Below are 20,806 nucleotides of genomic sequence, written 5' to 3'. Positions count from 1 at the left end.
CCCTTGCAGCAAGTGCACCACCCTTCTACTGGGCATCATATTTCTACAGGGAGAAGGAGGATGAAGGGCTCCACTGGGGTTTTTAGGAAGCAGATCAGGCATGTGGCAACCCTGGCCAGGATGGCTGAGCTGTGAGTGCACCACATGCACTGGGGCAGTGTGCCCTGGGGACAGGGTTAACTGGAGTGGGGGAGGAAATGCTAATTCTAGGACCTTTTACAGAAACTAATCTTCCTGCCTGAGACCCTGTGGCCCTGGGACACTCACTCTGGACCTGGATCACCGTTTCCAAGGAGCGCACAGCGTTGGGATTTGGTTTCTGCCTCATGCTTTCTTCTGGGAGGGGATCCAGCTGTTGAAGGAAGAGACATGAGGCATCAGAGGGAGGGAGCTGTGCACGGGGCTCGGTTCCCAGCACAGGTACAGCTGCAACAGCCACAGCCTGTGGTCAGAGGTGTTAAGTCAATTTGCCCAAGTGTGAAGTAGTTGATCACAGCAGAGCAGAGCTGAAGCTTGAGGCTCCAAAGTCTGCCCATTGCAGCAGCAATCTGAACCTGACGCTTCACCTGCTGCTCAGCCTGTGCCCAAACTGCTCATCGGGACCTTTGCCTGCACAGGTCCACCCAGCTCCTTTTGGTTGGAGAGGGAGACACATGCTATCCTTTGCTCCCAGGCAATCCACCAGCTCCCGATCAGAGGATGGGGAGTGCAGGTCCAGCTCCACCACGAGGATGTGGCCCCTCGAGGTCTCACTGACCCCCAAGCTCTCACCTCGTTGCCCAGCAAGGCTGACACACAGGCCTCCGACGCATCGCAGATGGCCGTAAGGTCATGGCCACCTTCTAGCGCGAGGACTATGGCTCCCCCAGCCAGACTCATCAGCTGTTTCGTCATGTAGCCAAAGCCTGGAGAGGAAGGCGAAGGGGTGTTCGTTAGCCTTCCTGCCAAAGACGTTGGGGCTGTGGCCTTTGATGCCATGCCAGTAAAAGCGCAAAAGAAAAAAGCCCAAAGAGCTTTGCCTGCTCCACGGAGAGCTGCTACCCGAGGGGCAGCGCCTTCCCTACAGTTGTGGTCCCAGCCCCAGCCTGGATCAGCAGCAGGAGCAGCCTGCTTTGATCCAGCAGCCCATCAGCGTTGTTTCCAGCTCCTTACATTTGGCAGAGACTTTGTAGCCACCCAACGGTGGTGGGTGGCCATCAGCTGCATCGAAGCCGGCCGACACCAGCACCACATCAGGGGAAAATTCGTGTGCAATTGGCATCACAACAGTCCTGTAGGGGAAAAAAAAGTAAGAGGTGCTAAGTACTGGACCCCAGTGCTGACCTGCCTCTTTTCTCTGCACCTGGAGCAGCCTCAGACTGGGGACCTCAAAGGTGGGCAGCAAGCCAGGAACAACAGCTCTGAGACCCGCAGCTCCCCAACCAGCGTAACACAACCCAGACTTCTCCAGAAAGCACGGCTTGTGCTCACTCTTATGGCTGGAAGATGAGACCAATGGCAAAGGGAGAGGGTGGAGCTCTAGGGAACGAAATACAAACAAATGTGATGGATATAGTCGGAACTACAGAGGGCAGAAAACTGCAGAGTAGAGGAGCCGAGGTGACACACACTGAGAAGTGCCTGAATAATTTCTGGGAAAAAGGCTATGGCTGTCAGGCTGGAAAGGAATGGGATGGCAGAGGCTCTGCTGAGAATAACTCCCCGAAAACCCTGCTCTATGGCCCTCTGTGCTGCCAAGGTTTGGGATGTCTTGGCCACTCTGCACAGCATGAGCCCAGCCCTGGTGGACAGGACAGCCTGGGGGCCTGCTTGGAAGGATGGATGAGGCCCTGTCCCTTTCAGCTGGAGGGTCCTTGCTGCCCACCGTACCTAGGGAATGGGGTCCCCAGCAAAACCAAATGGTCTCTGGGACAGTCAGTGTGATGCTGGGGCCCTGTCTGGACCTTGGGCAACTCAGTCAATCATCTGCCAAAAGGGTAATTCCACATCTTGAAGGAAACCATAGTGAAAGCCACGTTTTCATGTAAATGGATTTTTTTTTAATAGAACTTATTAGACTAATGCACATGGGAAGAGCAGCAGGGATGACAGCATCCAAGGGCTCTTGGCCATTTCCACAGGCCAGTTCACAACATGCCCATGAGAACAGGCAGGGCCAGGGCATGCCTGAACCCTGGGCACTCCAGCCAGGGCGCCGGGCTTGGCTGGGGGCACGTTTTGCAGAACGGCCCCATCTCAGCTACAGGGAAGACACCAAAGCCACGGGCAATGCCACTGCCCTGCACTGCCTCAGTTCTTCTCGAGGACCTCAGAAGTGGTGGGTATCTCTGAGGGTTGGGGAGCCCATAGCCCATGGGTTCTGCAAAACACACTTGCTTTCCATTTCTGCCTTGTCATCCATTGCACAACCAGGGGGAGATGGGGTGCAAAGGAAGGGTGTGCATGAAGGCTGTCCCCAAGCACGCTTAGGGCCCCACTGACATGCCCTGTCACCTGCTTAGGCAGTCTGGGGGTGGCATCTGGACTTGCAGCCCCCAGTCCTGAACTGCTCCTCTCCCACTGCGAGTTCAGAGCATCCATCAGAGCCTCTGGCTCAGTATGAAGCCTGAAGAAAGAGGAGATAAGCAGAAATGCAATAAACAGTACCTGAAAGCTGCCAAATACTCAGGGTCACCCATGGGCGGGTCAAGCCCTCCAGTCCAGGCTACATTGACGTTAAATCCCTCACCAGGGCCGGCACCAACCTGCAAGAGAGCAAGGACAGCAGTGAAGGCCTGGATGTGGCCTGCAATGATGATGGGGCTGTTCCGACTGGGCTCTATCACTGTCAGGCTCCAGGGAAGCAGGGTTGGGTGTTCCAGACCCCTTGGTCTGTATCAGAGCCATGGACCGCTGCCAGCATCTGCCTGGATGACAAATCCTGGCCACAGAAACAGTCTGGCTTTAAGGAGCTTTCTGAAGAATACCAGAAGCTGTGGTGTTTTCCTGACATTCCACAGAGCATTGCAGCCATCAGTCATTGTCCCTGTGCTGTTGGCTGCAGGCTGGGATGAAGTGCAAGAGGATCCTGTGGCTGGGGAAAGGAGCCTACGGGAAGCAGACTGGAAATGGGATCCCTTCCATATCCCTTAAGGGGTCCAGACACCCTCTCCATTCTCCTAAATGTCAGCCAGGAACAGGCAGCTCCATGCTGTCATCTGTGTCCCACCCCCTGGGATCAGAAGCCCTTTTCCTGCAACAAGTTAAAGCAATGGGGATCCCTCAGCCACTGGGGAGACCACAGACTGGTGCTGATATTGGTGGCAAGGGACACCTGGGGGTCGCCAGTCCAACCTTCCACTCACAGGACTGTCCCCAACACTAAAGCAAAGATTATCTAGCTGAATCCGGCCACCTCCAACAATGGAGACCCTCCCACTTCTCTGGGCGTTCCACTCTCCTGGGGGAAGAAAAACAGTGTTCGCAGTGTGTGGGTGCTTTTAAAGCCCAGACTCTTAATTCCAGCACAGGCATATATTGTGTCCAAAGTGGCTCTCCAGTCAGCTAAGTGAACCAAGCAGGTTCAGGCATCAATGGCAAAGAAGCCTGCAAGGTACCGACACAAAACTACCCACTTGACAAACCTGGTACACCCACTGGTCAAACCTGGTACACCCTTGCCATTCTCCTTGCCACTGCCCTTGTCACCAACACTGCTGTCCCTGGGGCAGAGCTGTACAGACTGTGCGGTCTGCTCAACTGTGCTTTTTACCTCGTCGGCAGCTCCACTACCAGGGAAGAAGTTCCCATCATCATGACGATGCAGAGAGATGTAGAGAACGTCAGGGTCTCTGTAGAAGATCTGCTGCGTCCCATTGCCATGGTGAACATCCTACAGGGAGAAAGATGTTGGGAAAGTGGTCTTTGTTCAGCCTCTAGGGTGGCCCAATAGCCTAATGGAGCAAAAAACAACTGGATCCCTCCCTGCTCCAGGCCAAGGGGCCATGTTCCTTGAAAGATAACGTTTCCCTGCTCTCCGGTCTAGCTCCAGAACCAGCATCGAGAGGAACTGCAGATACCAGATCCTGGGGACAGCTACGGCAGAGGAAGAGCCAGGATGTGCTGAGGGAGAGAGATGACTTACCCAGTCCACAATGAGAATCTTGCTGAGTTTCCCTTTCTGCTGCAGCTGCCTGGCAGCAATGGCCACCGAGTTGAAGAAGCAGAATCCCCTGCAAAGAGGCAGTTGGAGCTGATCAGTGCTCTGGGGCCTTTACTGAGTATCCTTCCACCCTGGCCTGTCAGCTCCCCAAAGGATGGGCTCTCCCTTCCCTTCCCACCAGGTCTGGATATGGATGGGTCCTGGGAGGGTTTAGTCTGGTGCAATTGGTAATATCAAGCCAAGGACCCCTTGTGCTGTGTAACTAGCTCTGACAGAGCATCAACAGGGACCTGGTGTTCGGTGCTTCCCAAGCACCAGCCCAAAGCACTGCAGCCTGGGGAGGGGAGGCCGAGAGGCAGCCTGGCCTTACATGGCGGTGGAAGGATCCGCGTGATGTCCAGGGGGCCGCACCACAGCAAAGCCGTTCTGAGGACAAAACAGAAGGTGATCAGAGCCACTGCTCCCAACTTCGTGCACCCCATCCACCCCAGTGTCCTGCACAGATGAGGGCCTGTGCCCCGGCTACCCATGAGCACAGCTGGGTATCAAGACCAGAGCCATGTAGGGCTGGAAGCACCTAGTGCCAGTCGAGGAGAGGATAAACCTATTCCCTGGGATGCTGGGACCACCTAGGCTGGTATATGACACCCCCAAAAACCTCTGTGCAGGTAGTTCAGCTGTCCAGGGATCCAATCTGTTGTTTGGCAGAGACCTTCCCTGCAGCCAAATACAAGGGTGATGCTGCCAGACGTCTCCAGTGCTGCCAAACTTGTCACCAGGAGACTGAGAGGCTTAGAGACGAAACACCCTACTGCAGCAAATGTCCAAAACCCCCCAGGCAGTGACAGCTCCCCTCTCGCCCTGCCATGGGGTGATGCACAGCTCTGGGCTGCCATGTGTTGCCACCCTACCTTAAGTTCCCTGGTGGCCACCTTGAAGGCCAGCTCAGTGACGCTGCCTGCGGCCCAGCGGGCAGCGTTGGAGGAATGCAGCTCGTTCCAGATGGTATCACTGTCCACCTGGAAGCAAGCGGATCAGTCAGACGGAGACGGGGACAGGGCATCGATGGAGATCTCGGCCGGGGGACCCGTGCACTCTGCCAGGCGCCCTGCTCTCTGCTTGGTGCCAGGGACTGATGTCCCGCGTAGTCAGAAGTGCCAGGCATCAGGGAGCCAAACTACCTTGCATGCAATCAGGCAGGCTCCCATGTCAGCTCCCTGGTGCTGCTGGTCAGGCCAGCAGCTCCTCTACCAGCCATATGTGCTGCTTGGCCAGGCCAAGCCCCCAGCCAAGCAGGGTGGTGGGGGCTCTCCATGAGCTCTGCACAGAGCATCTCACCCTGCACCCAGGGGCTGGAAGGAGTGACTGAGAAAACACTAGTTACCTTCTTTATCTTATTTTATTGTTTAACCAAACATCTTGGTTTGATCACGATCACGTCAAGGGCCGAGCCAGAGCCGGAAAACTCAGTCTCTTCTGATCAACTCCATGTGTGCAACTCAAAGGCTCCCCTCTGCCCACTGAGCGGGCACATCCAGCCCCCCCTCTGCCTTCAGGGCACGGGCGAGAGGAGGGCAGGGAGGGGGAGGCAGAGCAGGAAAAATGGATGCAAACGGGGCTGAGAAGAGCTGGCGCCCAGCAGCAGGGGCAAGGGGAGGAGAAGAACCAGAAGAGGCAGCAAGAAGGCATGGAGTGAGACCCTTCCTGAAAGAGAGAGAGAACGACAGAGACAGGGGGAGAGAGAGGAAGAGAGGAGAATGCAATGAATGGAGAGAAACCAGGGCAGTAAGCTGTGAGAGGAGAGGCAACAGAAGTGTCTGGAAAGAAGTGTCAGCCTGCTGTCCCCATGACACTGCTCCTCTCCCTCAACAGAGACCACGGCTTGTGGATCCCTCTGGATGTCCCACCATCTCTGCTGGGACATCGGACCTGGTGCACAGGGCAGGGCTCCCATCTGCCACCCAAGCTCACTCCCTCCTGACTCCCTGGACTCTTAGGAATGGCTTTAAGGGGCTTTTGGTTACTGCATCCCTTCAAGTAAGGGGCTGAAAGGGGTCCTGTTTCAAAGGAGGGATGCTTAGGACAGCCCTGAGGACTGTGGGAAGCTTTGATACAACTTCTTGCCCAAGGATGGAGTGCTCCTGCCTGAGGCTACCGACCTCAGCAGGCCAGTGACAAGCAGGGGACACCTTCCCATGTCCATCCTTGGCCTCACATGCAGGCTGGCACTGCCTAGGCCTTGGCGGAGCCAGTTCTCCCTGGAGGGAGTGGAGGGACAGAGGTTGCCTCAACCCCCAGGTCATTTCCAGGCCTCTGAGCTCCCTCAGACAGCACACAAACAAGAGCTGATGAGAGCTGAGAGCAGCCCAAAGGCTTGGGAAGCTCCCTCTCCACTCAGGCCCATGAAGAAGTCCTCCTCAGTGTGGACAGGACAAAGAAAAAAACCTGCCCAAAACCGGCCAGGGCAAAGAACAAGTACTTACCCCCACCCCTCCGCAGGGCAGCATGACAAACATCCGCTGTGACAGGATCCCTGCGGAGAGAGAGGACAGTGAGGGCTTTGGAGAGCAGCAAGTGGGGGTGTTCAGGGACAGGGCACATAGGTACCAAGGAGGTAAGTTCAGCCGGGCTGTTTGGCCATAATTAGGAACAGCATCTATGGGAGGTGTGGGCAGCTCCCTGGTTGCAATCCCCATGGCTGAGGATGCTCTGAAAGCTGGCATGAATATGCGGGGCAGTCAAGGAAGGTGTAAGGTGACGCACCGATACCTGAGGGAACAGCATCATTTCCAGAGCCCGGGAGGGCAGGGCTGCTGGTGGCAGGGCAGTGCCATTTTTAGGGAATGCTATTTCTTTCCTTGACACTGGGCAGCAGGGACAGAGCCTTGGCTGATGCTCAGGGTACCCTGATCTGGCTGAGCCTGCTGTGGTGCTGAGGATCATGGCACCTGGGTGCGCAGGGCAAGGGAAGGGGTATGGACGTGGCGGGACTCACCTGCCAGCTTCCCGTTGTCCAGTTTAAGGCGGTTGAGCGGATTGGTGCCGTAGAGGAAGACGTGGCGCTCGGTATGCACACACTGCAGCTCCTCCAAGGTGGCCTTGCGTCCCCGCAGACACTGCAGCAGACAGGAGCTATGAACAAGCTGCTCAAGGAGGGGAGACGTGGGCTTTCCCATCCACGCATACCAGGGGTGGGCACAGTGCAGACGCTGCCCTGCTCCCTGACCCTGGCAGCTCAGAGAATCAGTGATTCAAGGTGCCATCCCCCTTCCCAGAAGTTCAGGAGCCTCAACTTTGCCCAGCAGCTCCTCGCTCTAATCTAGTTAAGGGAAGAAGCCTCAAATGGTGGAAGCCACGCAGTGGCCCCAGGACATTCGGAGCAGAAAGGGGACAAACATCTGCAGTAGCATAGGATGTGTGATTGTGGCACGTTCTGCACCACATTTGCAGCTAAACCCTGTATCTCTGCAGCATGGGGCAGCTGCAGGACTGAGCATGGTGTTTCTTGCATCAGATCTGAACTAAATCAAACCCCTTCATCTGTAGGCGCAGATCAGGCAGGAAATGCCAGTATCATTTTCCTACAGTTCTAATGCTTGTGTGGTCCAGGGTCAGCCTAGCCAGACCAGGGCAAGGTTTCTAACAGACCAGAACTGACACTGACGTCCCTGAGTAAGCAAAAAGCCTCAACCCTGTTTCAACAGAGATCACACCTATCCCTACACCCATCCTCCAGCACAGCAAACTCTTGCTGCCATCCAAAGCTGGAGGATGGAGATGGCCAGGCCAGCAAGCTGCATCTTGGCACTGCCAGCAATGAGCAAGACCAGTCTTTCTCCCGGGGTCTTTATTGCCTGGATGATGGGACAAAGAGCTTGAGAAGATCTGAGGATGAAAAGGATGGAGAAGGGAGCAGGATACTATCACTCGCAAACTGTTAACAAGAGATGTGTTTGTACAAGCACCCTTTCCCTTGTGAGTGGCTCACAGGCATCCGGCTCCCACTCTGCCCCTCGCGCTCACCTCGCACTGGCTGCGCAGCCCCCTCTCCTGCAGGCGGGACCAGATACTCTGAATTCTGCCCGCGTGCTCTGGGTGGTTGCTGTTATCGCCGCAGGAACACTGGTGTTTGAGCATCACCGAGTCATAAACCAGCCCTGCAATGCACAAGAGGATCAGGACACTCCAGTCCCAACACTAGACTGGAAACTCAGGCCTTGATTGGGCTGCCCCTAATTCAACTCCTTTCCAGGGGCTGGGCTGCTGGCTGGGACCCTAAACTCCGTTGGTTATTTGGTTTGACTAAAACACCTCCCTCAGACCATGGGAACCTCTGTCCCAAGAGGCTTGAGGCAAATCCTGCCTTGGGTGTGCGAGAGAGCCCAGACGGTCACTCACCAGCAATGCTGGACCAGGATGCCTTGGAAAGGGCATGTCAGACCACCTTGCAAAAACCGACTTTGGTTAACAGGCTGAGGAGGGCGGGATCCTCAGGACTTGCTCCGCTCTTTGTGCGGGCAGCTAGAGCACTCCCAGGAATATATCAGTCCAGGATTGAGTGGGACTGTAACTAAACCTCCCCGGACATCCCCACCTCCGGCTCTTCTCCCCAGGCCCTGCTACTGCTCCAGCAGTGACACCTGTGCACGATGACCCCCTGTGAGGGGACAGGCCATACCTGTTGTGAAATGCGGCTTGGCTGGCTGTTCCTGCACAGGCAGAGAGAGCGTCTTGGAGGCTGGATCCTGGGCAGGAAGGGAGACACTCGCAGTGGCAGGAGATGACTGGGCCCGGGAAAGGGGCCTGTGCCCTGCGTGGACGGTCGGGACCATGGGGGAGTCAGCCAGGGGCTGCCGCTTGAGGAGCTGGTGCTGCATGCGCTGGTAGGGATCCCAGAGATAGGCCTGATGGAGAGAGGTGGCAGTGAGTGTGGCATCCCCAGGGAGGCTTGAGCAAGGTGCCACACGTTGCTGTGCAGGCAGAGAGAACCCAGCATCACCCAGCATGGGAAAGGGAGCCCAGTGCAGTGCAGCCTCCCAGCCCAGGAAGGAGCCTTGCTTCCAGGAGGGTTTGGATCTGACGTAGTCCCCTCCATGCAGGGTGGCTCCAAGCCAGCGTGCAGGAGCTGGGACATGTCACACAGTGTCTGCTGCTCTCTGCTGGCTCAGTCCCGCACTGCTGCGCAAGCCTGCTGAAGGCACCGCAGCTGGGGATGATGCCCAGCCTCGCTGGCAGCCGCGGTGGCTGCAGCGCTTGATCCCTGTCCTAGCAATCTCTGTCCTTGACCCTAGGAAGGGACAGATGTGGTGTCTGTGCCCTTAGCCACACACCACGCACTATCTCCTTTATGGTTCTTCTCCCAGTGCATGCCTGGACACATCTTTGTCAACTTCCCTTGGAATTCATTTTTGAAGGGTGCCAATTTACCAGCATCCATGACAGTTTAACTGAACTAACTCCTTGCATACACTGATACGCTGGAGAGGTGTTTTGTCCTGGCAGAGACACTTCTGCGCCAGGACAGAGAAAGATTCCCAAGGCCACGGCATCCTCCACAAAGAAAACACGCACAAAGCTACACAAGTTGGATGTGTCAGAAGCAGAGCAGCTTCAAGGGTTCCCTGTGAATGCAGTCACATGCTACATTCAGACCCCAGCATTACTGGGAAGCAGTTCCTTTTCCTCCTTAGATGCTCATCTGCACATGGTTATCTTCAAAACACTGACCAACGTATCTAGAGGAAAATTTTGGAGTGCCAGGTAAGGCAGGTTGAACGAATAGCATCAGCCAGAAGCCTGGGTGCAGTAGCTGTGTGCAGAGTCTAGACGCTGGCCACTGAGGTCTCAGGACAAAAGCGTCCTTTAAAGTGTGTGGGGTCTCCTTGGACAAGGTCTGACCTGAATCTTCCCAGTGTCAGGATGCTGCCAGCTTTGCTGGGTTTGTACAAAGCCTCAAAAGAGAAATACCAAGGGATGGAGAAACAAGTCTCTCTAAAACCACTTGGCAGCTATCTCTGGCATGCTGTCCACATCCCCCTGCTCTGCCGGTGCTGCAGCAGTAACACCAACCTCCTGGCAAACTGCAAACCTGGTCTGGAAAGAGACAATGAACCGAGGCAGAGGTACTCTGTGACTGCACGGGCACAAGTTCTGCTGTTTGGGGATGCAACCTGAGACAGGCCACAGGCTACCACATGCTCAGACACAAGGAAAGCAGAGCGTTGCAGGGCTAGAGAAGCTGCAGGGCAAAGGCCAGGGAAGCCTTCTGTCTCTTTGAAAAGCAGTAAGTGCTATGGGAAATAACCAAATAACTGCAAAAATAGCACCATCCACATCCTTGAACAGAGGACTAATGCTCAAAGCAACTAAACTAGGACTTGAGATGAGAACAAGGCTGGGAACCTCTTCCAGTCCCCTCCTTCAAACTACCCAGAGGGCTCCACATAGCTCCATGCCAACCCAGGAAAGGCATCAGCCCCTTTCCTCACGGGCTCCTCGTGCTTAGCAGGAAGCAGACTGCTTCAAACCGGCAGCCTGCACCCCTCTCTTGGCTCTCTGATCTCTGCCAGCCCTAGGATACCTGCTGTAGAACAAGCTCCTCTTGTGATTGCATCATCTTCTGCGTCCTCTCGGGCTCCTTCACGCTGCCTCCTGGCCGTGTGGGCTCCATGCGTGCCCTTGCCTGGTCACTGCTCTCACCCCCAGCCTCTGGGAGTGTCCCCTCTGCCTCCATGTCCTCCGAGGAGGGAATCTGCCGCAGACGGGGCTTCTCGCTGGACTTAGCCATGCGCTGTAGACAGAGGGATCACAAATGAGCACAGAGAGGTGACAGGGGCCAGGATAGAGGCCAGATCAGGTTGTGGAGGTTGTGGAAGATGGCAGGGCATCTCAGGGGCAAAAGCACCATGCATGTGGGAGCCAGTGAAGCTGGACAGCCCTGGACATCTGCTACTCCTTGCCCATCAGGAAGGGCTGCTATCTTGCACCCTTGAAGTATCCTTCTTCCGGTACCTGCTGCTTTCCCTGGGCTGAACCCCCATGACTTACCTTGCCCAGATGTGTCTGTTGCTTGAGTCTCTCCAGGAACTGGGTGTGATGCTGCTGGTACACCAGCTGCTGCTGGATGGCCTTGGGGTTCTGGGGCAAGGGCTCCGAGCGGGTCCTCCCCAGCGGTTTATGGTGGCCCGGGAGCGACAGGCGCTCTGCAGAGATGAGCGAGGGGGCGAAGGAGAAAGGGACCGTTCCCAGACCTGGCACTGCAGGGGAGAGGAGGCAGAGGTGAGCGGTAGCCTTGTACGCTGGGTGGACATGGCACCCCACAGAGCTGTCAGCCCACACCATGGCATGCAGCAGTCCTGGGCATCCCAGTCGAGCAACGCCAGAGATGGGTCTGCTTTGCTCACTGCCCTGCAAGGCAGTGGGAGAAGGATATGCGGGAAGCAATACAGGTTTCTCTGGGCAGGGGAGAAGCCTTCCTAGCCTGTAGAGATTGGGAAACATGCTGGGAGGGAGACCTGATGTAGCCCAGCATTTGCTAGGCTGGGTAAGAAGCAGCTGGCAGGGTTGGGTGAAATGCACCTTCATGGCGCTCTTCCTTCTGTCCCCCTACGCTGGCACCATGCAGCCCCTGGGGACCTGGGGATAGGCTCTGGCTGTCCTAAACCATCTCAGCCCTTGCTCCATCCTCAGTGAGGCCAGATTCCTTCACTGAAGGTATCACAGGGCAAGGAGAGAGATGAAGCCAGGAAGCAACACAAAGGAGCCAGCCTTCGCTCTGCTTCAGTCAGAGCTTATAACCCAGAAGAATTGGGGGGAATAAGGCAGCTAAAGGCACAACCAAGAAGTCTGAGCCGCCCTGTTCAGCACAGGGGCAGTAGTGAAACCTGCTGGCACATGGGAGCCTGCAAAGATGTCCAGTCTGGCCCATGGCAAGGATGCGCTTGCTAGCTAGCTGGAATCAAGGTCAACATCTTCCATCCCCTTGACTTCAGGGGAGGATAACAGAGAATCAGATCTCTGGCCTGTGCTGAGACGTAAGGGAACTGAACACTGCCACTGCTGTTCCAAGGCACTGGAACCGGCCCAACTCTGTCCATGCTCCTGAACAATTCCCAGATGTGATTTCAGATTTAGAACAGACCAGGGGCTATTCCCAGCAGATAATCTGGAACCACCATGCTGGTTTGCAGGCTGCAAGAGTTTACACGAACAGCCACATGCCAGCCAGCCTCAGCACCCCTGGGCATGCCTCCTTCATTAGGACAGCAGCTGCTTGTGTTGTGCTGCTGGGTCTTTCTGGTGCAATGGACTGGATGCCTCCAGAAACCTCCTGGCTCCTGCCTGCCCCAAGTGAAGCTCCGTGCTGAGCTCTGCCGACACTGACACAACCTCAGCGCCAGGCACGTAAAAAGCTCGACACTTACCCGCCACGAGAGGAGCATGGGTGACAGAGGGCTCGAGGATGATGACAGGCTGCAGCCGAGGGGATAAAGGGCTCCCGGCCTCGTGCTGCTCTAAGCCAGCTGGTATGAACATGGGCGAATGTGTGCCTGCGAGGACAGGACCGTTCAGCACAGGCACCCGGTGTGCCAGGCCAGAGAGGGGGCGGCGATCTGCCTCTCCCTGCAGAGAGAAGGGGCACTGGATTAGCAACATCCTGGGACAGCAGAGCCTGGGACAAGCATGGAGAGGGAACGCCATATTCTAGCCATGCCCATGGGCAGGATCTCTGAATACTCAGAGCCAGCAAATGCCTGGCACTAGCCCAGGAACCCCAGGCCCAAGAGAGACGTCAGATTTCCCCTGCCCTGCGGGAACCCGCTGTCCAGCTCTAGGGGTACCTACAACCTGGCTACCTACCCTGGCGCTAGTGGTAGCCGGCAATCCCAGCGTGATGGCTGGAAGGGAGGCTGCACTCTGCAGGGCAAACTGGGCCAGTGAGCTCTCCTGCATCATCAGGCGCTGGGCCAGGGGTGTCTGCACCAAAGACATTTCATTAGTCTCTACTCTAGAAATGGCAGCTCGGGCACGGGACAAGGCAGCTCAGGCATGGGGCAGGCAGTGGAAGAGGGTGGCTGAGTCCTAGCTGCCTGGGGGAACATCTGGGGCGAGGGCAAGAGGCATTAGGGACCCATGGGGATAGCACACACTCCAGGAGACAACAAATGCACACTGCTAAGCAGAGCAGTGCGCAGAGGAGCAGTGATGTGCTGGGCAAAGGATCCCCCCAGCCAGGGACAGCAGGATTCAGACAGATGGGGGCAGTCCTGGGCAGCAGAGTTCATGGATGGGGTTCCCAGGGGGATTCTAGCTTATCCTGAGGATCAGGGTCTAGTGGGAAATCAGGACTCCAAACCTTGGGGTCAGGAACTCCTGACCTTGCAAGACCTATGGCTCCAAGGCCCTAGGACCTCACCTCGTGGGCCATGCCGGACGCAGTGGGGAGGGCTCCGTGGTCTGCGGGGAGACTGTCGTTGGGCGAGCTGCAGCCGGAGACGGGGGTGCTGCTACTGCTCGGGGAGGAATCTGCACAGGAAAGAAATGGGGGAGATGGGCACAGGCACCCAGAGAAGGGCAGCACAGCCCCTGCCCCAACCCCTTATAGCCTGAAACCTGGCCCTGCCTCCCTCTAACAACTCACCACTGCCTTCCTAGGCCAAAACTCCTTCAGCCATATGGCCTGGCTGAGACAGTCTCTCTGCCAACTTGGAAGGCACCATACTGCAGTGAGGAAGCTCAGCCAGCTGCATTTGCTTGGGGCCTTGGACCCGTCCAGCCTTTTATGTCCATCACAGGCCCAAAAAACAGCATGGTATGGCTGCAGGAACATCCTTTCTGGGTTCACCTGTCCCTGCATCATCACAGCATGAAGTTCCTCCATGGGCAGTGCCCTGAGGAGGGCACTGATAAGACACTGAGCCTCCAAGATATGGCTTTCCCTCTCCAGTCCCCCAGACAGACATCTTGCAGGATCCTGGGCAGATCACGGCTGCTCCAGCTTGGCCTCAGCCTCTAAAAACTCCCAAGCTGCAGCAGTCCAGGCAAAGGACTCACCAATCGCCTCAGGTGGCCTTCTCTTCAATGAAGGAGGTGCACTCTCCTTCCGGGTCAGGGGGTTCTTGCGTCGGTCAAGGCATTTCCTGGGCTTGCAACGCACCTTCAGGTTGGGCTCAGATGCTGCAAGCACACAAGTCAGTCAGTCCTGGCCCCGGCAGGGATGGGAGCGCGGCTGGCTTGGTTCTGTGGGGTCAGCCCACCCCATCTCTTGGCTCCTGCAGGCCCCTGCGATCCCCGTGTGCAGGCTGAGAGGGCACCAGAGTGGGAAGGAGATGGCGTTAGCCCCTAGGCCTTACCCGTCTTCCGCAGTGGAAAATGCTCGGGGGGGTCAAGAGAAGTGCTGGGGACGGGGGGCAGGAAGGTGCTGAGCACAGGAGGGGAAGGGCCCTCAGGATCCAGAGGCTCCAGAGACCTGTGGGGAAAAGACACCTAGTTAGAGACCTTTCACTGCTGGGACCAATAGCTGGCACTGTCTGGACTTAGCCAACCTCCAGCTCTAGGAGGAGGGTTCTGCCTTGTCTTGGGACAAAAGACAAGAAGCCTGACAGTACTCCTTGAGTCAGGAGTGGGACTAGTCAATCAAGCTCAACAAGGCCAGGGAACTCAACACAGGGCCTACATCCACCTGCTGCAAACACGTAACCCTGAACCCAGCTATCTCACCCCAGCAGACTTCGACTAAGATAATGAGCCATCAAGAAATGTTTTACTGTAAGGGCCCTGAGCGTGTGTCCTGCTCTCGGCAGGCTGGACAACCCACAGAAGGTACTCGTTTTACCTGTATGGCATGGCTGAAGGGTTGGGGTTGCTGGTCCTCTCCAAAGCTGCCTGCTGCTTCTTCAGGATGACCTCAGCCAGTTTCTGCTTCACCACTGTGCTGGCCACAGCACCTGCAGGAAAACCAGCAGTGATCACACTGGGCTGGAAGTAGACGTGGGCCACCTCAAAGGGCCCTTGGAGACATGTGCCTTATGGCTCCCCATGGCTGGACAAGGGATGTTGAGATGGCTGGAGAGCCCCACCACAGCAGCCTGGGCCAAAGGCATCAGCATTGCAACTCCATGGGAAGTAGGATATGTCCTTCCAGAATGGCCGTACCAGCTCTAACCTGGCCCAGCACCCAGCTCTGCCCCAGTAGAGCGGCCAGCACTGACAAACTTCTGTGTTTCCTTGTCCCAGATCTTATCAGTTCCTCTGCAGGGCCTGTACACCCTCTTCCCACTTGTAAATTCAAAGCAGGTCCCATTGCAACAGGGTGTTACACTCACACCCCTCACACTGCCTGGAGGTCTCATGACAGATGCTGCACACGTTTGAGCACACAGATAGTGAGAAAACCCTGCTGAGACAGTTGGTGAAGTTCTCAAGTCAAGGTGAACACAGGAAGAGGAGGGCCACCCTCAGTTCTCCCAGGTCATCTCAGGAGTCAGATCTTTTTGTGTGTCCCTTGTTGAGTGTTAGGAGCACAACTAGTGAGAGGCAGAGCACCTCCAAAGGCAAGTCTCAGCTGTGGACCTCTGCCTGCTTCATCCTAGCCAGAGACAGCAAGTATTAGCTGACGCCCACAGACCAGAGGGCATAAAGCACAATGTGGCTTGCACAGCAATGACAAAACTTCACATGGGGGTACAGGATCCTTCTGAAGGCTCTCCAGAGACACCATGCCCTTTCGCTCTTCGAGTCTGTGCTAAATGTTGAGAATTTCCAGAGAAGGTCCCAGCTGATGACGTACAGCTCTGCCTATCCTGCACCTCAGCTCTCTGCACAGTAGCGCGCTCTGACCAGATGGGGATAGCTTGGATGAGAGGCAGTGAGAAGAAGAAAGCACCTCCAAACAGTTCAGTGAAAAGCTCTGAGGCTCCTGAATTTCTTGATGGAGTTGCACTCCTCCAGAATAGCATCTGCACATGAGGCCTCCTACCACAATCCACCGGCAAACGGACAACAGAAGTGACCCACGTTCAATACCTGGCTCAGTCATGACAGCGCAACAGTCCCAGGCACAGCTCCAGCTGTTGCGGGGTGCTGCAACCGCTAGCCCCTGGCTGCTGTAAGCCTTCCATGCAGTCCTCCATCTTGGACTAAAGCCCATTCCCAAGCTCCCCCTCAAGACAGATCATGTCCTAAGCTGTCTGCTCCAGCAAGAGTGGAAAGCTCTGTAGTTACAGTAGAGATGCTCCACACTTTTCCTTCCGTGGCACATTCAGTACCAATCACTTCACTTAATTTGTAAGATTAACTCCTAGTTTGCACAGGGAGGCCACGTGTGGGCAATCACGCTCAGCTCTGCTGAGCTGACCACATTCGAAGGGGCTGCACTTGTTCAGTTACGGCACAGAAGGGGCAGGAACTACGTTTTCAGCACTGCGACTAGCCTTGTCAAGCCTGAAAAGTTTGGAAAAGCAGCCTGTCCTCTGCAGACACATGGGAACTATGGGATGGTACAAGAAAAATATCAGCATCTGCATGGTGCACCCTCACTGCTGAGTGGGAGCACATCCAGATCAGGCACTAGATTGGTGTTGAAGTACCACCACAAGACTGGGAGCAAAGGGGGGCCACGCTGGGGGCACTGAGTTAATGCTGCAGTGAAAACAGAGCCCAGACTCAAAGGACAGGTGGGCAATAGGCTCATGGACATTGGAACAGTGCAGTGTAGCTGGTGCAGGTTGCATCTACACCCTTGGGTCCTGCTGAAGGGCTTTGCACGTTGGAAAACCCGGAGCAGCTCCTGAGAGCCCCCTCGGCAAGGACAGGCACTAGATGGCGCAGGAAGATTGCAGCCAGACGCATCTCGCAGCCAGACGCATCTCGCAGCCCGATGCATCTCGCAGCCGGACGCATCTCACAGCTGGACGCATCTCACAGCTGGACGCGGTGTGCAGCCGGACAGGGTCAGTCTCCTCCGCAGTGCAGACCTGCTTGCCCGGTACAGGAGGACCCACTAACCTCTCCCCCTTCGCACGGGTGCACCAGCCTGGGGCTTGCAAGGGCAAAAGACAAATTCATGTGCAGCCCAGTGCACAGGGTAGTCCCAAGCACCATCAGCTCAGCGCTTGTGGGTTGGCCGAAGGCCATGATCCAGTGCTAGCACAAAGACCTAACACAACTACCTGGTTGGTACCACCAAGAACGACCTGAAGGACAAACAGGCCTCCCCTGGCCAGACCAGAGAGTCCCCAAAAGTCACATGCCAGCCACCGGGTGCAACTTGCTGGCAGTGCTGTTTGCTGCACACAGAAGGAACTGGACTTCCCCATTCATGCTAAGCTGGGCTCTTGGGCCCAGACAAGCATAGCATGAGGCTCAGTTTCACACACAGGACCGAGAGATGCTCAGTGATGTGGGCACCATCACACTTGTAGAGCAAGAGAGGGCACAGCACAGTCTGGATAAGGGCAGAATCTCTTACTTAAAGTGCAGGACCCCTTCTAAAAGCCACTCTGATCTCGCTCCCTCTGTGAGCACAGTCCCCTGGTTTTAAGGACACAAAAGATGGCAAAGATGCCATGACTGGTGCCGCATGCTGGCAGACAGAATGGCACAGGCAGAAGCTCTTACTTCGTTTGCTCTTGTCCTTATTGAGGATCTGCCGCAGTTCCTGTTCCTGCTGCCCAGGCTCTGCTTCACGGTGCGAGGACTCCATGGTCACCTGTGGGACAAAAAGGGTAATATCAGCACCAAGGTAACCCCATGGAGCACAAGGCCCATCTTGCCCTCCAGGACCTGGTGGAGCATATCTGAAACAGTCCGTTATGTCATTTTTGGAAACCTGATGGGCAGCCCTGGCTGACAAGAATGTGTTAAATTGTTTCATCACAGCAAACCGGACGCATCTTTGCCTCCAGAGACGCTCTCCCCAGAGACATTTTAAAACCAAACACAGTCTATTTCGAATTACTGCCTTTCATGGTATTTTGACATATCTGTAACTAGGGCATGTTGTAATATAATGAAAAAAAAATCATGGCTGACTAAGAAAGGGGGGAAAAAAAGAAAAGATAAACACACTATTCTTAAAAGTCTGGAACTCAGCGTTTTTCAGAGCTGACATTTTCAGAAGTGATCCCATCTCACAGGAAGGTCAGAAAGCATTCACATTTGCACAGATGTTTCTAAGCACCCAATGTTCATGACAGCATAACCAGGGCTTCTCAAACTCTCCTTGTGTGGACCAAGCTGATGCTCAGCCTCTCACAGAAAGCCTCAGAGCATCTCGAGTGGATTCCCCAGACCTTCCAGACAAGGGACCAGTGAGCTGGCAGATCCCAAGTTGGATGGCTTCTCCCAAAGGTGGGATATGCTGGCTGTGCTGGTCTGGAGTCAGGGCCTAGAGGGAGATGGGAAATGCAGGCTCTGCTCCTCAGCAAACATAATGACAGTACCAAAAACATGCCCGTGCCACAGCAAAGGTTGTCGGCCAACCCAGAGAGGAGATCACAGAACTAGCAAGGCTCAAATCAACAGGGTAAATGTTTCTCCCTACAGTTGGGTCCAACACACAGCCTTGGGACAGCAGTGAGTGGGATAGGACGGGGTGATCTTTGCCACCCTACACCAGCAACAGTGGTGTTGCTCTGGGGCAGACACTCCCACCTCTCGGACACAGTCAGCATGTACAGGAGATACAAGGGGCTCACAAGAACACAGTTTTTGCAGCTGCTACGTGGTTTGGGAACTGGACAGCACAGGCAGGCAGAGGGCTGGAGCATATGGGGTGTGAGAGAAGCTGATGAAGCTGGCTTTGATTAGACTGGAGGCAAAGGGGGCATAACCTCATTTTCCATTGCCGAAAGAGGGTTACAGAGAAGATGGAGCCAGGCTTTTCTGAGGAGCGCAGTCAAAGGACAACTTTAAAACTTGCACAGGAGAATTTCCAATTGGACATAAGGAATAAATTCCTCCCCATGAGCATAGTACAGCACTGTGACAGGGACCAGGCAGTGGAGGGGATCTCTATGCTTGGAGATGGTCAAAGCTCGCCTGGACGCAGGCCACAGCAATCTGGTCTATCTTTGAAGCTGGTGATGCTCTGAGCACGGGGTGGAGTGGAGGCCTCCAGAGCTATCATCCAATCTAAATCTTACTGTGATTTTGTGATGTTTGGCAGGAGACGCTGTACAGGGGGGGTGCTATTCTGGGCAACACCAGAAAATTGCAGTGAAGGCTTCCCAGAAAGCAAATTAGCCTGTAAAGTGAGTAACTCATGTCTTTAGGGCAGAGAAACAGCGGAGGCCAAGATGAGTGGCAGCTCAGAGACACCAGGCATCCTGTACAGTCACTCTGGCTCCTAATACAGCACGCGGTGTGTGGCTGAAAACACTTCTCTGCTTCACACATCCCAGGAGGCCCCTGCCCTCCCGCTGGCCTTGGCAGGACAGAAGCTAGGATTGAAAGTAGCACATGAAAATGCCACCACCTGGCTACCTAAGCAGGCTCCTCATGTCAGAGAGGTCTCTGAGATGGCTAAGAAGGACTACAGACTCTCCAGCTCTGGCAAAAGATATCACCCAGGAAGGTCACTCAACAGGGTTGGGATTTCTAGTTCTTTTTTCTTAATCGGCTGATGCCATCACTGATAGAGATGGGAGCTCGGACAAGGCCAGTCACCACGTGGGGACTGGCAGTGCTGGCAGATGTGCACGGCACCAGAAGCTATAGGCTTTGTGGGGAAAAGTAATTCTTAGACGTGCTCAGAGCAGAGCCAGGGTCTGCAGAGTGAATGTGGGAAGGGAAGCCAGCAGAGAGCCTCCTCCTTGACAGCGGCCAGGTGCTCCCAGGCCAGGACTAGGATGCCAAAAAGCCAGCTGTGCCCACAACTCACAGGTATCTCCACTTCCACCGAGCTCCCCATGTGAGTGGCATGGAAGAGAGCAGAGGGCTCCTGCCACACTGGAGGTGAGGGACAGGGCCATGGAGGAGGCCACGGCACTCTACCATGGAGGTGCCCAACACAGCAGAAGCTGCCTGCAAGTGCGGATGCAAGATTCACTTCTGGCGCATGGCCGTAACCTGAGCAAGGCTGGCAAGTTTTGCTGCCTTGTCCCGTCTGGACAGGCAGACCGAAACCAGCTCTAAGCAGGTCCTTGCCCACCCCCATGAGCATCACCCAACCCAAAGGCAGGTGATGATCCCCGCTGCATCCAAGAGGTTGCAGGGTGTCCGTACCCTCACGTGCTGATGAGCGAGTTGCTCCACTTGCTGCTGATGCAGGCTGGCCAGGAAGAGCTGGTGCTGCAGCTGCTGAGTGTGCTTCAGAGCCAGGAAGGTGGTGTCAGAGCCGGGCTTGACGACGCGCTGTCCGATCCGCAGGTCCATGGGGGCGGTCTGAGGCACCTGCGGAGAGGTGCACGGGTTCACAGCAGCTGTCGAGACACAAGGCAGGCAGAGCTCAGTAACCGCCCGGCTCAGATCCCTCCTCCTGCATAAGTCTCAGCACACGAAGGGGCCTCGTGAACTGAGCAGACACCTCTCTGCTCCCTGGGGCCTGGCCTAGGTCCCCTGAGAAAGCAAGGGCAGCATCAGGATGGGCCCCAGGTAGGCACTGCAAGGAACATGCCCTGCCACTGAGAAAAGCTCGGCCCCCATCAACCTGGAATAGATCCTGCA

At 55.7% G+C, this 20,806-nt stretch overlaps 1 protein-coding gene across 4 annotated transcripts in view; it reads right to left on the bottom strand.

Moving 5' to 3' along the window:
• The window catches only part of HDAC7 (histone deacetylase 7), a 124,240-nt gene that overhangs the window by 7,299 nt on the left and 96,135 nt on the right, over positions 1-20,806 (bottom strand). For 3 of the 4 annotated variants that reach the window (XM_026113163.2, XM_064498632.1, XM_026113162.2), the window contains exons 2-23: positions 20,366-20,562; positions 17,759-17,849; positions 14,976-15,087; positions 14,494-14,609; positions 14,195-14,317; positions 13,557-13,666; positions 13,001-13,117; positions 12,565-12,763; positions 11,189-11,397; positions 10,722-10,931; positions 8,820-9,045; positions 8,165-8,298; positions 7,137-7,257; positions 6,625-6,674; positions 5,053-5,160; positions 4,512-4,567; positions 4,124-4,211; positions 3,752-3,871; positions 2,647-2,744; positions 1,153-1,271; positions 772-905; positions 268-352 (exon numbers count right to left, since the gene is read on the bottom strand). In XM_026113163.2, coding sequence (XP_025968948.2) covers positions 268-352; positions 772-905; positions 1,153-1,271; positions 2,647-2,744; positions 3,752-3,871; positions 4,124-4,211; positions 4,512-4,567; positions 5,053-5,160; positions 6,625-6,674; positions 7,137-7,257; positions 8,165-8,298; positions 8,820-9,045; positions 10,722-10,931; positions 11,189-11,397; positions 12,565-12,763; positions 13,001-13,117; positions 13,557-13,666; positions 14,195-14,317; positions 14,494-14,609; positions 14,976-15,087; positions 17,759-17,849; positions 20,366-20,562 — 2,823 coding nt within the window. The remainder of the gene's footprint in view (positions 1-267; positions 353-771; positions 906-1,152; positions 1,272-2,646; positions 2,745-3,751; positions 3,872-4,123; positions 4,212-4,511; positions 4,568-5,052; positions 5,161-6,624; positions 6,675-7,136; positions 7,258-8,164; positions 8,299-8,819; positions 9,046-10,721; positions 10,932-11,188; positions 11,398-12,564; positions 12,764-13,000; positions 13,118-13,556; positions 13,667-14,194; positions 14,318-14,493; positions 14,610-14,975; positions 15,088-17,758; positions 17,850-20,365; positions 20,563-20,806) is intronic. The other variant, XM_026113164.2, reaches the window with a different exon arrangement.

The sequence above is a fragment of the Dromaius novaehollandiae genome, chromosome 28 (genome assembly GCF_036370855.1).
Source record: "Dromaius novaehollandiae isolate bDroNov1 chromosome 28, bDroNov1.hap1, whole genome shotgun sequence".
Lineage (NCBI taxonomy): Eukaryota > Metazoa > Chordata > Aves > Casuariiformes > Dromaiidae > Dromaius > Dromaius novaehollandiae.
The sequence above is the reverse complement of the archived record's forward strand: the minus strand, read 5'-3'. Positions and strand labels throughout refer to the sequence as shown.